We start from the raw sequence: 12644 nt of genomic DNA on the forward strand, positions 1-12644 counted from the left end.
CTTTTTTTTTCTGCTTTTTTTGCGTAATCCTTCGAGATTTCCATTGCTGTGATGGCTGGCTTTTCTTTTCTGCAAGTGTTTTATGCTACCGCTTGGGGTCTTTGTGTGATATTTCAGCCCACTGGGCTTTTCCAATGGGAGACTATCCCTTCTGTGTCCGATAATAGGACTCGATCAAGTACCCGGTCTTCATTCGGGCCATCAGGACTGGGTCGAGAATGAATTGACTAAAATCGATGAAAGTGCGTCTCCATGTTCGTAGCCTTCAAGAAAACAACAGCCTGTTGTAGACAAGACTGAAATTAGAGTTGTCATTCAGCTTCATGGGTTAGTTCTAAGGCGTCTAGTCTAGACCAAGAGCCACGCAAGCGGTTCGCGATCCAGATCCGCCCATGTTCAGCCAAGCCCGCAAGCCTTCCACTCCGTGGCTTATCGACGCAAAAAGAGAAGCACCGGCGATGCCGTAAGGGCTGCTGGTGGCTTTATGGCTTGCACCGGGCTCAGACCACGATGAGTTGTCACAGTAGGAGGGGAATAAAGGAAACTAAGAAACACGGCGGCTCCGACGGTCTGAGAATCTCGATTCCAATTCCATTTCAGGCTCACTTGAGATACCCGCCAGACTAAAATGAGTCTGAACAAGCGACGAGTTAACTCTTTTACCCGCCAATCAAGATGTCGGAACCACCGACTCGGTCCGAAGCGCTGCGCTGGGCGCCGATGGGCCCTTGCTCGCTTCTAATCACCTGGCTTAGCATGATTTGCTATCTAGGCCTTGCTGGGCTCGTGAGGCCTTGTATTGTAGGATAAGAGGTATGTATCGCGAGAAATAAGTGGGCATCACTCTAGTTTCACGGGCCGGGAAGCGAAGCAATTTGCCGTGGGCGTGGGGTGTGCTTCGAAACGCCCATCGTCGATCGCCCGGCGGAGCGATGAACACCACTCGGCAGAATCATCCTTGTTCGGGCAGCAGGCTACCTGAGGCTCCGATGCTTAGTTCCACCCTCGGCTCCAGCCAAGGAGAGAAAAGCCGACACTAGTGTGAACATGGCTGATCTCAGACAACACAGCGCGAGATATCTAGCGAGCCTCAGCAGTCAGGGAAGAGCAGTTCGGGCACTCCGGACTATACATGTGCAGTCATCTGTGTTGTTGTGGTGTGTGTTCAGCTGATGTAGACGTGTATAGAATGGATGGGGATGGATTTATAGATCGAATGGATCGCGATTTTATTCTTTTCGTGCCATTCACTTTTCTTTGATCAAACGGCTTATCTGCAGCAGTATGTCGGACTCGATTAAGACAGAGGATATTCCTCAAGAGGTGTGGCATCCTACTTGGCAACTAAAATGTATCTTTGCGGTGGTTGGTCTGCTCAACTTTGTTGCGGCGCTAGATGCTACTTCTATCTCGGTGTCTCTTCCGGTATCTACATCTGGATCCGATCGACTATAGGGTTTACTTATGCATACATAGACAATCTCGCATGATCTTGGGGGAACCGCAACAGAAGCCTTCTGGGCTGGGACATCCTTCCTCGTCGCCTCCTGCGTCTTCCAACCCATCTTCTCTCTCGCCTCGGACATCTTCGGCCGCAAATCCATCCTCTGGCTCGCAGTTGCAGCATTCACCCTTGGCTCTATCCTTGCCGCCGTCTCACATGGATTTGGACTCCTCCTCGTCGGCCGCTGCATTCAGGGTATTGGTGGTGGGGGTATTATGGCATTGACGGAGGTGTTGATCGCAGACCTCATCCCTTTGAAAGAGCGCGGAAAGTGGTTCAGCATTCGCTCTGGAACATGGGCTCTTGGTACAGTCGTTGGTCCTCTAATCGGAGGTGGTTTCACCGAGTCTTCTGCGACTTGGAGATGGATTTTCTGGATCAACCTGCCCTTCTGTGGGTTGGGACTGGTTCTTATCCCGGTCTTCTTGAAGTTGGGCAGAGCTCCCCTTCCCGTCCGTGAAAGTCTAGCCAAAGTCGACTATGTGGGCTGTATCATGTTCGTCGCATCGCTTGCTGCTTTCCTCATCCCTCTCACCTGGGGCGGCGTTATGTACGACTGGGACTCATGGCACACACTCGTCCCTCTGATCCTTGGCCTTGCAGGGCTTTTTATATTTTTCCTCTATGAACGCTTCATTGCCGCTCACCCTCTTATCCCCGTCGTCATCTTCACCAACATGACCATGTCAGTCAGCTACGTCGGCACTTTCCTCCACGGTATCATCCTCTGGGCTATCGTCTACTACATCCCCCTCTACTACGAAGGTGTGCTAGGCTACAGCCCCGTCATCGCCGGTGTCGCCGTTTTCCCAGAATCGTTCACCGTGGCCCCCATCTCCGTGATCACCGGCATCGTTGCAGCTAAAGTCGGCGGCTACCGCTGGGCCTTGTGGAGCGGCTGGCCCATCTCTATCTTGGGATTGGGACTTCTCTGCCTTCTAGACGCAAGCACCAGTATCCCCAAATGGATATTTATCAATCTAGTCTGCGGTGTTGGTCTGGGTCTTCTATACCCTTCTGTCATGCTAGCCGTGCAAGCCGCCGCTGACCCGAAATACCTCACCATGTCTGTCACCATGAGCCCTTTCTTCCGAGTCCTCGGCCAAGCCGTCGGCGTCGCCATCGGCGGCGTGGTCTTCCAGAACCGCATCAAGGCCGAGTTCAGCAACCATCCATCTCTTGGGCAGACTGCCGAAGCCTTTGCCCAGGATGCATCGAATCTTGTGCAATATATCAAGACTCTTCCCAAGAATAGCGAGGAGCGCGAGCTGATTGAGAGCTTGTACGCCAAGTCTTTGATGATAATCTGGGCTGTGATGTGTGGTGTATCGGCCCTGGGACTGATCACGGGTCTGCTTACCAAAGGGTATACTCTCAACCAGGCTTTTTCTTCAAAGCAGGGGTTGAAGCAGGTTGCTTCAGATTTGGAGTCTAAGCAGATTTATGTTGAGTCCAAGGAACGTCAAAATAGTGAACAGTCGAATTGAATGGCTTCTTTTCCGTTTGTCTGGTCTGTGCTTTCATTTATTGTTTCCCGCTTGTTTCACGGGTTTTCTTTTCACGTCTTCCTTTTGTTCATTTTTTTTCGTCATGGAAAGCAAGCGTTCTTATATTTCAGGGCTTGTTGGGACTGGAAAGGATCACGAAGGCTATGACATCTTAAATAATCTATAGACATCGGAGTAACTTCAATTAAGCATGCATGGGACTTCTATCTTCCAACGGATTAAATCTCCATCCCCACCTGGCAAGTCTTTAATTAAGCTTGAAAGATAAGATAGAAAAGAGCCAAAACAAAGTATTATTTACTAATTTCGAACCCATCATAGATCTTTGGTACCTTCCTTGCCCTTCCAGAGTGACGTGTTTGACTTATTAAGGGTATACCACTATTATTATCACTTTCTTTACTCTCATGATCAGTTAAAACACTATTTCGTCTCTTCCCTGCCCGTATAGATACCCTCGCTTCCCCGTCACCTTCCTTAGTGTCACTAATAGGATTAATACCTTCTATACTAGCTGAAATCTGCTTATTTTCACCCTCTTTAGGGACCTCAAGGATCCGGGCTAGTTCAAGCTGTTTATCTTCTATTTTAAATTGGGTAAAGCATGAATATACTATGTTGGAATATCGACCAATATATATTGTGATAACACGGCCTTGTATGGGGATACGAACGGTCACGTTACCCTACTTTTTCTGCCATACGGCACCGCCCTTAAGGCATATGATATTTCTATCCTTTCGTACACTTACTTAGCAATACACACCTTTCCACCTCCAGAATCTCAATATAAGTGGATCTATCCTCTTATTATTCAACATAAAAGAGGACAAGCTAGGTTTAGGCTAGGGAACCCTAAACCCGAGTTTGATATTTATTATATATCCTAGCGCGAGGAAGATGGTTAGTGGTCACGTGACTAAAATGGACCTTGGCCCTAGAAGAGTAGGGGGGACCAGTCTCCTCGGGGGTGGATAGCCTTTCCCTTAGGGGTAAAAGGCACTCGCGCTAGGGGGTGCATATAGGTGGTCGATGCCGCCTTCTTGACTCTTTTCTATGCTGTTCTATCTGCTTCTACCCCGCTTGATCTGCGTTTACCATGCCTAGCCTATGACATGATTGTCTATGGTCTATATGCTTCTATTCAGTTCTATCCCTTCTATTTGAGGTATTTCCTTTGGTCTGAAGTATGTGATACCGAGGTATGTCTATAAATACGCGATGGATTACCAGGTAGAAGAATCAGACCTTTCACTCTCTTTGGAAACTGCCCAAGTTCCATTCTTGCTTATCTTACATACGAAAGGGTAAAAACAACCCTTAGTCAGTGTGATCATTCCTCTACGAGTTAAAGGGTGAATTGTTCTCGTTTAGGCTACATCAGTGTGTAGTCTATCCTAAGAGTCTTCCTTTGTCCAATTTGGATCGACCAGTTGGATAAAACGATATAAGGCATTAAGGGGGTACGCAAAGCCTAGTTGGCGCCACGAACGGCTTCGTGGTATCACCGCCCTTATTGTCCAACAACTAATAATAGGTAAATAGTGGTGTATTATGACATACCGTGGCCCTATTATTAGCATAATAGCTCCGCCAAAAATCGGTGTAGGATAAACTGATATATAATAGTTAGTCTTTATCTGTAAACCACTTAGAGTAACTATTAGTCACAGAGATATCCAATTATTCTAGTCCCTCCAATGTACGGTTAAGCTGGAAGCTATAGGCAATAAATATATTTAAGATATTTCGCGCGAAGTTCGCATCGTCGAAATAGGTCCATATGGGTTTGCCTTGGCAGTTAGGACCGCTGCAAGCTTAGAATTGCAATAGTGCGTAGAGTTCCTACGGACCGTAAATATTGGTTGGGTGAAGGGGACAATAACGATAAATAACATACGCTGGAGGATCGGATGGTGAGGGCGGGTGACGCAGCGGCCAAGAAGTCATATCCTACACATGAAGTAACTAACACCTGAAAAACGAATATCCTCAGCCTGAGTCACAACGTAGCAAAGCTTGAGAATTATGGAGCTGGAGAGTTAGTTATTATACTGTACTGAGCTTGCGGCGGAACCGGCAAATTTAGTCTTGACTTTTTGTCGTTTCTGTCAATTTTCTTAATTTTATTTACTTTGTACGTTCAATTGCCCTTGTGTATCTGCTCAGACCTGCTTTGTAGCCTCTCGTTTTAACATAGACCTGATAGGTCATTTTTCTGTTCACGTCTGGGCAGCTTGGTAGGAGCCTACAGCCATCAAATTAGGGACCTTTCGCTCAAGTAATATAGGCCATCGACAAACTATCATCCATCGAAGGAACAACCCTCGTCATTCTTGCGGCATCTGCGAATGTATCATTAGGCTCTTAAACTTTGTGTCTGTTTACGTTCATTTACATACAGCCTTTCTCGAAATCGGCTTGACAGACAGACTTGACAATCGTTGCCTAGTCCTACTGCCAAGGCTCTAGCGTGGAGCAATTATTGGGTGGGCCGCATTAAACTGAGGGATGAAGAAAAGTCTCCCCAGCGACATTTTACAATGTACCTCAATTAAATGCAGCACGCTCAATGATTGAGTCGCTCTAAAGACTTAGCGGTGGGGCTAGGCAACAATTATCAAGTGTGTATCTGTCAAGCCGATTTCGAGAATGACTGTACAGTGAATTTCTTAAAAATTCTACTGTACAGGGTGTGTGTGTGTGAATTCATTTACCCTGACCCCTCGAAAACGATATGCAGGATACGACAACTATATATATCCATGTACGTACAGATAGAGTTATCCACTTCCTGACATTACCTTAGTGCCTCGTCACGGCCTATCGTGGCCCATTGCCGTTCCCGTTGTTTGGCTGTCCTTATGACGCACGACTGCGAAACCTCTGTGACGCCTCGGCGAAGTCCAGTACCGCTCGTACTGTCTTGGCTCGCAAGACGGTGTCTGGCTTACCTTTCTCACCTTCATTTGAGCCTCTCAGCAGACTCGATACGTTGTTGAGCGCGTCCTCGGCCTGTCTCCTCAATTCTATTCGCGGCTCTCTTAGCCTCGGGCATTCCATCAAGACGTCTACTCTACAGGGAGGATCGAAATCAGTTTCACCACTTGCACACAGAGATTCTTTCACGAATCCTTGTGTGAAACACGCTGATTCACCTTTGATTTGGCTTGGTTTGAAGTACTGAATCGTATTGAAACATAGTCACGCGAAAAGATGTTCTATAAATTACTTGTAATACTTCTGTCAAGAATACTGAGTTAGCTCGTTGATCGACTCTGCTTTTCCTCAATCTCCTGACAGCGAGTTTCACAAAGAAAGTGCCCACGAAGTCAATATATGAGGGAAATATATGAGGGGAAAGGTCAAGTTGGGAAGTATATATACAATAGAATTTGCTATGTAAAAATACGATATTCAGGTATCAAACTTATCTAAGTATTAGGTTTTCCATTAACCAATCCACTAATGCTGTAGCATTGGCTAAAGTTAGCCAATGGTTTAACCCCAATGTTTGTTTCTGCTTGGCTATATATACATGTTGATCTCATGCTTGCACCAACGTTCTTTGTGCGACGTCTCCCGGGTTCATCTTGGCCTTCGCGATCTTGACGATAGTATCCACAAACGCTATCGCGTTGGGCGAGATGGAATGTCTCCTGTTCTCAATCTCTTTATCAACCTATTTCATGAAGTCGATGAGGAACATCGTAGATAGCACATTAATATTTCGCTGCGAATCTCTACATACTATGAGTTGTAAATCCAATGATCAATAAATCTCACTTGAAGCCCATGTTGTTTAACGGTGTGTTTGTGCCTAAAATTTCGAGACCAAAAGACACCTTTGGTTTGCAAAGGTTCAACAGGATTCAGAGTTACCGTCAACTGGTTCTGCTCGGCAAGGCTCTGTGGGTCGGGCGCTCCCCAAAAGGACAGCTCAAAGTAGCTGCTATCTGAAACCTTAGGCGCCCAAAAACTTGAATGACACGGGGTTTCCGTTCAACGGCTTGCACCCAAGGCAGGTCTGGTTTACGTGGATGAAACTGCCGACTTGCTCGTTATCTGGACATTCGGGTTGAATCATAGAAGACAAACTCCCCGCCATTCTCCAAAGCTAAGAGTTGGATTCCCGAACCGCCATTGCCCAATCCGTTGTTGCAATCCTCAGAGTCACCAGAGTATGTGATAGACTCTCTGGTGCACCTGGCGTTCTGGTAGACTACACTGTGGTACTTGTCTTCGGATCGAAAATTCAGCATACTGGCAGTAGTAGCTCCATGCACCATAGCGACGATGTTTAGGGAAAAGATAACTGCGACAACAGAATTTGATAGTCCACAATACGTTTTGGCTTAGCGGGGCTAATCGATGGGAAACGTTTTTTTTCCAATATGGGCGGTCAGTACATCAAATGTAAATAGACTTGCTCACCCTTCTTGGCCCTGAATAGCTTAAAAAACTGCCTTGTTAATTCATTTAGATATCTCTGCATGACCGAAAATATCAGGTTGGTAGGACAACTCTTCTGATTAACTTTACTCTGAGCCCAAGGAACTTTCGATTTCTTTTAAGATTTGAGATAGATCTGACTTATATCGGTGAGTTTCGCTTTCTACTGCAATAGGTTTTACCTGTCTAATGTGACTGATAGTTCACCTTATACGACTATTGTCTCATGCCAGGTTTCGTTTCCTGAATATGCCAAGCAACATTATGCTGCTTGTCTAGATGTAATTTCTTTATTTTTATTGGTTGTAATTGAGCCATCCTTCCTGATAGGCGACCCATGCCCCTAACGTAAGGGTTTGCGTATATAACCATACTTCCAAGGCTTCATGAGGATCCTGAAACATCGTAGACGTTATAGGCTCTGTTAAGCCAAAACACATCTGTAAGTGCTCGAGCGTAGAGGACTTGCGGACAACAATTTTAAATCCACCCGGTGTCATAGTAGCGATGCGACACTTGCGCCGCGCCTTTCGATCAATCAAGAGGAGAACAAATTGCTCTGCGTCCGACGAACCGGCCGGTGCATCTTCTTTGCTCCGGTTTTCCCATTGAAAAATCATTCTGCCTGGGTCGGAAATATCTCTGTTTTCGTCGTTGATGGTGAAACGGTAATTAGGTGTCGATTGAGCGGGTCCCGTGCTTACGCCGGTCTGCCATCTGCATCGCGCATCGCGGAAATAAATTGTTGAGGTAGTATTGTCGTTATGGCACATTGCTGCCACAATATCTTTCTGTAGACTGGCACCGTCACTATCCTGCTCCGCGTTAGAAAAATCTCTTTGTCGCCCGGTCGAATTAGTAATATACGACTCGTCGAGAGTCGCATAAACATCGCCCGACCTCATCTTGACTTTCTGGTGAAAGTGGCGAGTCAATTTTGACTTGTGAAATGGTGGTTGCCATATTTCCAGTACTGGTACTGGCCGCTCATTTTGTGCGAGTTGTTGGATTTGAAGAAGCAGCTTTGGAGCAAAACCAAGTGAAGATTTTGGCGCAGGGCGAGCGATCTGAAAATTCGCTTGAATTTTCGTTCGTGTGGGCTGAGACGTTCTAGAATTACGTTAGATAATGTCAACATGCAAGTTGGTGGGAGCCGCGTACCGCTGTTTGCTTCTGGTGTCACTTTCGTGGACAACCGACTGCGAGCTCATGCTGGGCTCGGGCGACATGAAGATCGTGATGTTTTAGTTCGACCTGTCTGAATGAGATAGACAGGAAGTTTTTCTCTCTTTCACCAACTCGTTGAATGCCTCGGGCGTTCTTATAAGTAGTTATTTCATGGGCCTACGGGCCGTATCCGTATCTACCGCAAAAACGGTTCACAGACTGTGTGGGGACACGGTTCTAGGGCTCGCATGCGCCGATTCTGAGGCAGCACCGCTATTCCCCTGCCTATCGCTGTCATGCTAAGAGTCCAGATGTCTAAAACAAGTACGGTATGTTGTGATTGGCTCTTTCGTAAGCTCGTGAGGTGGCCCGGCGAGACTGAATATTTCGGAATCAAGAGGGCACTTGACCGTTTTGGGAAATATTCGAGCGTGTGGGGTTATTCCAAAAACGACTAAGCGGCCTCTCTTTTCATGCACCCGCCCCACAAAAAGGTCCACATCGGGAAAGCCGTAGGGCGGTTCCAGCATTTCATGTATACGTTAACTTGAGACTTCAGTGTTAGTTCTTGCGGTTAGGAAACCTTGTATTGCGACTTTTGATCTACAAATTATCGTCGGGAGATCAATAATATGGTTTGTCAGAAACCCCCTGTACTTTTTAGCCTTTCGTCTCAATCGCCGCTGTTATTCCCATCGGCCAGACCAAAGAGGTTGCGTCTCCACTGGACGGGCCAGCGCACTAAATCAGGCAATGATTGAGCGCACCCATAGCCTACGGCCTGTCAGGCTATGGTCAGAAACTCATGACTCTGAGCTCATCGCAAAACCTACCAGCCGGGTTGTTGCCTAAGCCTCGATGTCCTAAAACGGTATCTATTGAGCGCGCCATGGAGCAGATATGAACTCGGTTTCTGGATGTGAACAGTCCTCGCATGCGTGTCCATGTGAATCTTGAGGAGACTTAAAGTGGCTGACAGCCCCAGGGACAGGACTTAACAGACACAACCTTTTTCTTTTCCAAAAGTCTCCTGCTTTCATCAATCATCACCTTTCATTCTCGAATCATGCGCTTCCTTCAACTGCTTTCCGTCTTGCTTGCCACTGGAGCGCTGGCGGTGAGAGATCCAAGCTGCCCTCCCTTCCCTTCTTCGATGGTCGAATTCTCTTCTGAATTCAAACAGCCAGATCCTCCTATGATAAAGGCTGAGTACGAGACCAACTTTATCCAACACAAGTGGTAGGCGACAAATACCGATGCAAGCCCTAATTCTATTGTCAAACTAACAGAGAAACAGGAATCAAAACCTCTCGCACGTCACGACTGGTTTCATCAATAATTCGCCATCTCAGAATTTCGTTCGAGTTGATGAAGCCTTCAATGGTAGTCTGGCCTCGTCCTTCTTCAATTACGCCAACTCTACTAAGGAAGGGTTGGTGTACAACACTATGACCACCTTTGGTCACAAAACCAACGAGCCGACTATATGGAAAGGATTCGTCAACTCGAACTTCCCTTTGCTCCCTGAAGATATACTAGTCAAAAATGGTGCTGTGTTTGGCGGACTGGTCCGGCGACAGTTCAATGAGCACTTTGTGGCAGCTGTAAGTAGCCTTTTCCATGTTCAGCGTGTTAAATCCAGGCCCAGTGCTGAAGCCGAAAATAACATCATCAGTGGAATATTATGTACCGGGGAATTGTTCCCGTCACAATCTACGTGAGCAACTGCAATATCGTGGTTGGGTACGACTATTTTACTCCCGGATTGCGCACCAGAGTTATCACTGAATACTTCAACATCCAAGCCTAGGCTGCTTCTACGTCATGGGATCGTGGTTGAGCCATTCGCGCCAAAACGGCTGCGGTGGGGTTTCTTTCATCTATTAGTGTCGAATCTGGTCTTCTCGATGACGTAAACATTAAATAACTGTCCAAATTGTCTCAAAGAACAACTCTTAATCATAAATGTCGCCGTAAATCACCTGACGTCCGATAAACTAATTTTCATTTTGTTCGAAGACTAGCTTGTTGATATACAGGACATTATCATTAATCTACGCGCTGTCCTCGCGTTGAGTACTGTGCCTTGATGTTTTTTCGGACTAGATGATTTTTCTTGCCACCTCAAAGACTTTGTCGAGTACTTGCCCGGTTCCACTGCAGGTAGCTTTGGGCCTGTGGCAAGGGTATGGGTCACGTGACAATATCAGCAGGCTCGAACCAGAGACTTACTGCCCCTGTTAATCCGTTGAATGTTTTCCTCCAATTTGAAAAATGACAGCAGAGCTATGTGTACGACCAAGCAAAATCATTAGACGTACTATCGGGCCTCTGGACAAGCGCAAAAACACAACGCGCTGCCAGTCTTGTGCGAACCGACGGGTAAAGGTGCGAGCAATCAGCACTCTGCTTCAATGAGATTAGTCAAACTTACACGATATGAACAGTGTGATGGGGGAAAACCCTGTGAAAGATGCATTCGGACAAATAAGAGTTGTGAGCCACAGCGGCTAGAGCAGACAGGAGTGAAATTCGTCCATATGCCGGGACATGTTCTGTTTTGTGCAATTCCCATGCAAGTGAAGAAGCATGATGACGCCATATATCTGGATCATTTCGCGTCCTTCCTTCAGCGATGCCATTTTAGCAAAGATTTTGCCGCTTCAAATGCAGACATAGTCACGATCATTGGCAAATACCCTCTGCTTTGGCACATCGCTATCGCAATCGGAGCTTTGGACGCCAGTAGGAAAGGCTCTATCAGATCATTTGGTGAGCTTGAGTCTCCTAGGCATATTGCATTCCGGGCTTGTGGTAGATCAATTCAAGATCTGCATTCGGCAATCTCGACGGAAAATCCAGTCTTTAGAGATGACGTGTTTTGGAGCACATTTCTCCATGGTCTTTTTGAGGTATGATTATATAATTACAAAATCGGAAACTCCACTAATCATCTACACAGCTGATGGCAGAAAAGTCTGCCGATTCATTCGCAAAACACATGGCTTTTGGTACATCCAAAATGCTGCTCATGTTGAAACCTACAGATCCGCTTTCGTTACCCACAAGGAGTTTGATCGATGCTTTCTGGGTTCTTGAGAACAACAGAGCCATTCTTTATGGCGACAATATATTAGTTTCTCCAGACAAATGGCAGTGGAGTTCGACGCGAGAAAGCTGGCCAGATTCCATGAAGAAAATTCTCATTCTTATGACACAAACTTCCGCATTTGCTAAAAGGCAAGTCACTTTTACTAACTTGATTGATGGATGCCGCTAACCCTTTTAGGCTTTTTGACAAAGTTAAGAGCGTTCCTCAAAAATTGAGATCCTCTGATCCCGGATTGGACTCTCTTGCCCTAGAAGGTCTCGAGATCAAAGAAAGGGTTCTCAATTGGCAAGAAGGAAGCTATTTGAAAATGTTACCGGCGGACCCTTTTACCAAATTGGCCGTCATCGTTTACCGCGCTCTTCTTTTATATCATTGCAGGAATTTTACTTTTCATTCATGCTGGATGACACGGACAATTCCTCAGCTTAACCAAAGTGAGGTCGATAAACATGTCGCCACAATTTTGGGTCTGTCTCAAAGTCTTCTCTCGGATACATTCATCCCGGGAGTTCTCTTGTTATTTCCTTTGCGAATGGCCGGAGCCCACGTTTTTGAGAGTCGTGCCCAGGAGGAAGTATTGGGCACTATTCGCGAAATAGGGCAAAAAGGCTTCATCGTTTCGGATAGAATCGAAGTCGATTTGCAGGAATTTTGGCATTACAAGTTGGAGGAAGCAACTAGGGAGAATTAAACACAAGTTTGAGATATTGTGAATCCTGTTCCTGTGGTTCGAGCTCTTGTGGGCGCTGAGGGATTCAAGGAGCTTGGTGTACTTGTCGTCATTCCCCTGGAAATCAGACAGTTGCTTGGCCATCGTGGTGCCAAAGGATCACCGGGGCCATTGGCCTTTTATGCCCTATAAATATTTAGAATTGACTAAATTTTCCAATTATTTACAGTT

The 12644-nt window shown here is 46.3% G+C and overlaps 4 protein-coding genes across 4 annotated transcripts; 3 read left to right on the forward strand and 1 right to left on the reverse strand.

Annotated features, from left to right (window-relative positions):
* Nucleotides 1–1284: 1284 nt before the first annotated feature.
* Nucleotides 1285–2991, forward strand: N7443_008612 (P-loop containing nucleoside triphosphate hydrolase protein; the record flags this gene model as incomplete). The annotated part of the gene is made up of 2 exons (XM_056888668.1): nt 1285–1425; nt 1477–2991. The coding sequence occupies 2 exons, from the start codon at nt 1285–1287 to the stop codon at nt 2989–2991; spliced, it is 1656 nt and encodes a 551-aa protein (XP_056737970.1).
* A 4769-nt stretch (nt 2992–7760) lies between these two features.
* Nucleotides 7761–8693, reverse strand: N7443_008613 (Acyl-CoA ligase sidI; the record flags this gene model as incomplete). The annotated part of the gene is made up of 2 exons (XM_056888669.1): nt 7761–8574; nt 8626–8693. The coding sequence occupies 2 exons, from the start codon at nt 8691–8693 to the stop codon at nt 7761–7763; spliced, it is 882 nt and encodes a 293-aa protein (XP_056737971.1).
* A 1004-nt stretch (nt 8694–9697) lies between these two features.
* N7443_008614 (Repair protein Rad1/Rec1/Rad17) lies at nt 9698–10441 on the forward strand (the record flags this gene model as incomplete). The annotated part of the gene is made up of 3 exons (XM_056888670.1): nt 9698–9870; nt 9929–10235; nt 10307–10441. 3 exons carry the CDS (start codon nt 9698–9700, stop codon nt 10439–10441), a joined length of 615 nt encoding a protein of 204 aa, XP_056737972.1.
* A 505-nt stretch (nt 10442–10946) lies between these two features.
* Nucleotides 10947–12434, forward strand: N7443_008615 (uncharacterized protein; the record flags this gene model as incomplete). The annotated part of the gene is made up of 3 exons (XM_056888671.1): nt 10947–11543; nt 11594–11875; nt 11940–12434. Coding segments are annotated over 3 exons (1374 nt in total), but the record flags the coding sequence as incomplete, so codon positions are not given.
* Between the last annotated feature and the right edge of the window lie 210 nt (nt 12435–12644).

This window comes from Penicillium atrosanguineum (genome assembly GCF_028827265.1).
Source record: "Penicillium atrosanguineum strain IBT 20685 chromosome Unknown utg000007l_segment0_segment0, whole genome shotgun sequence".
Taxonomy (NCBI): Eukaryota; Fungi; Ascomycota; class Eurotiomycetes; order Eurotiales; family Aspergillaceae; genus Penicillium; species Penicillium atrosanguineum.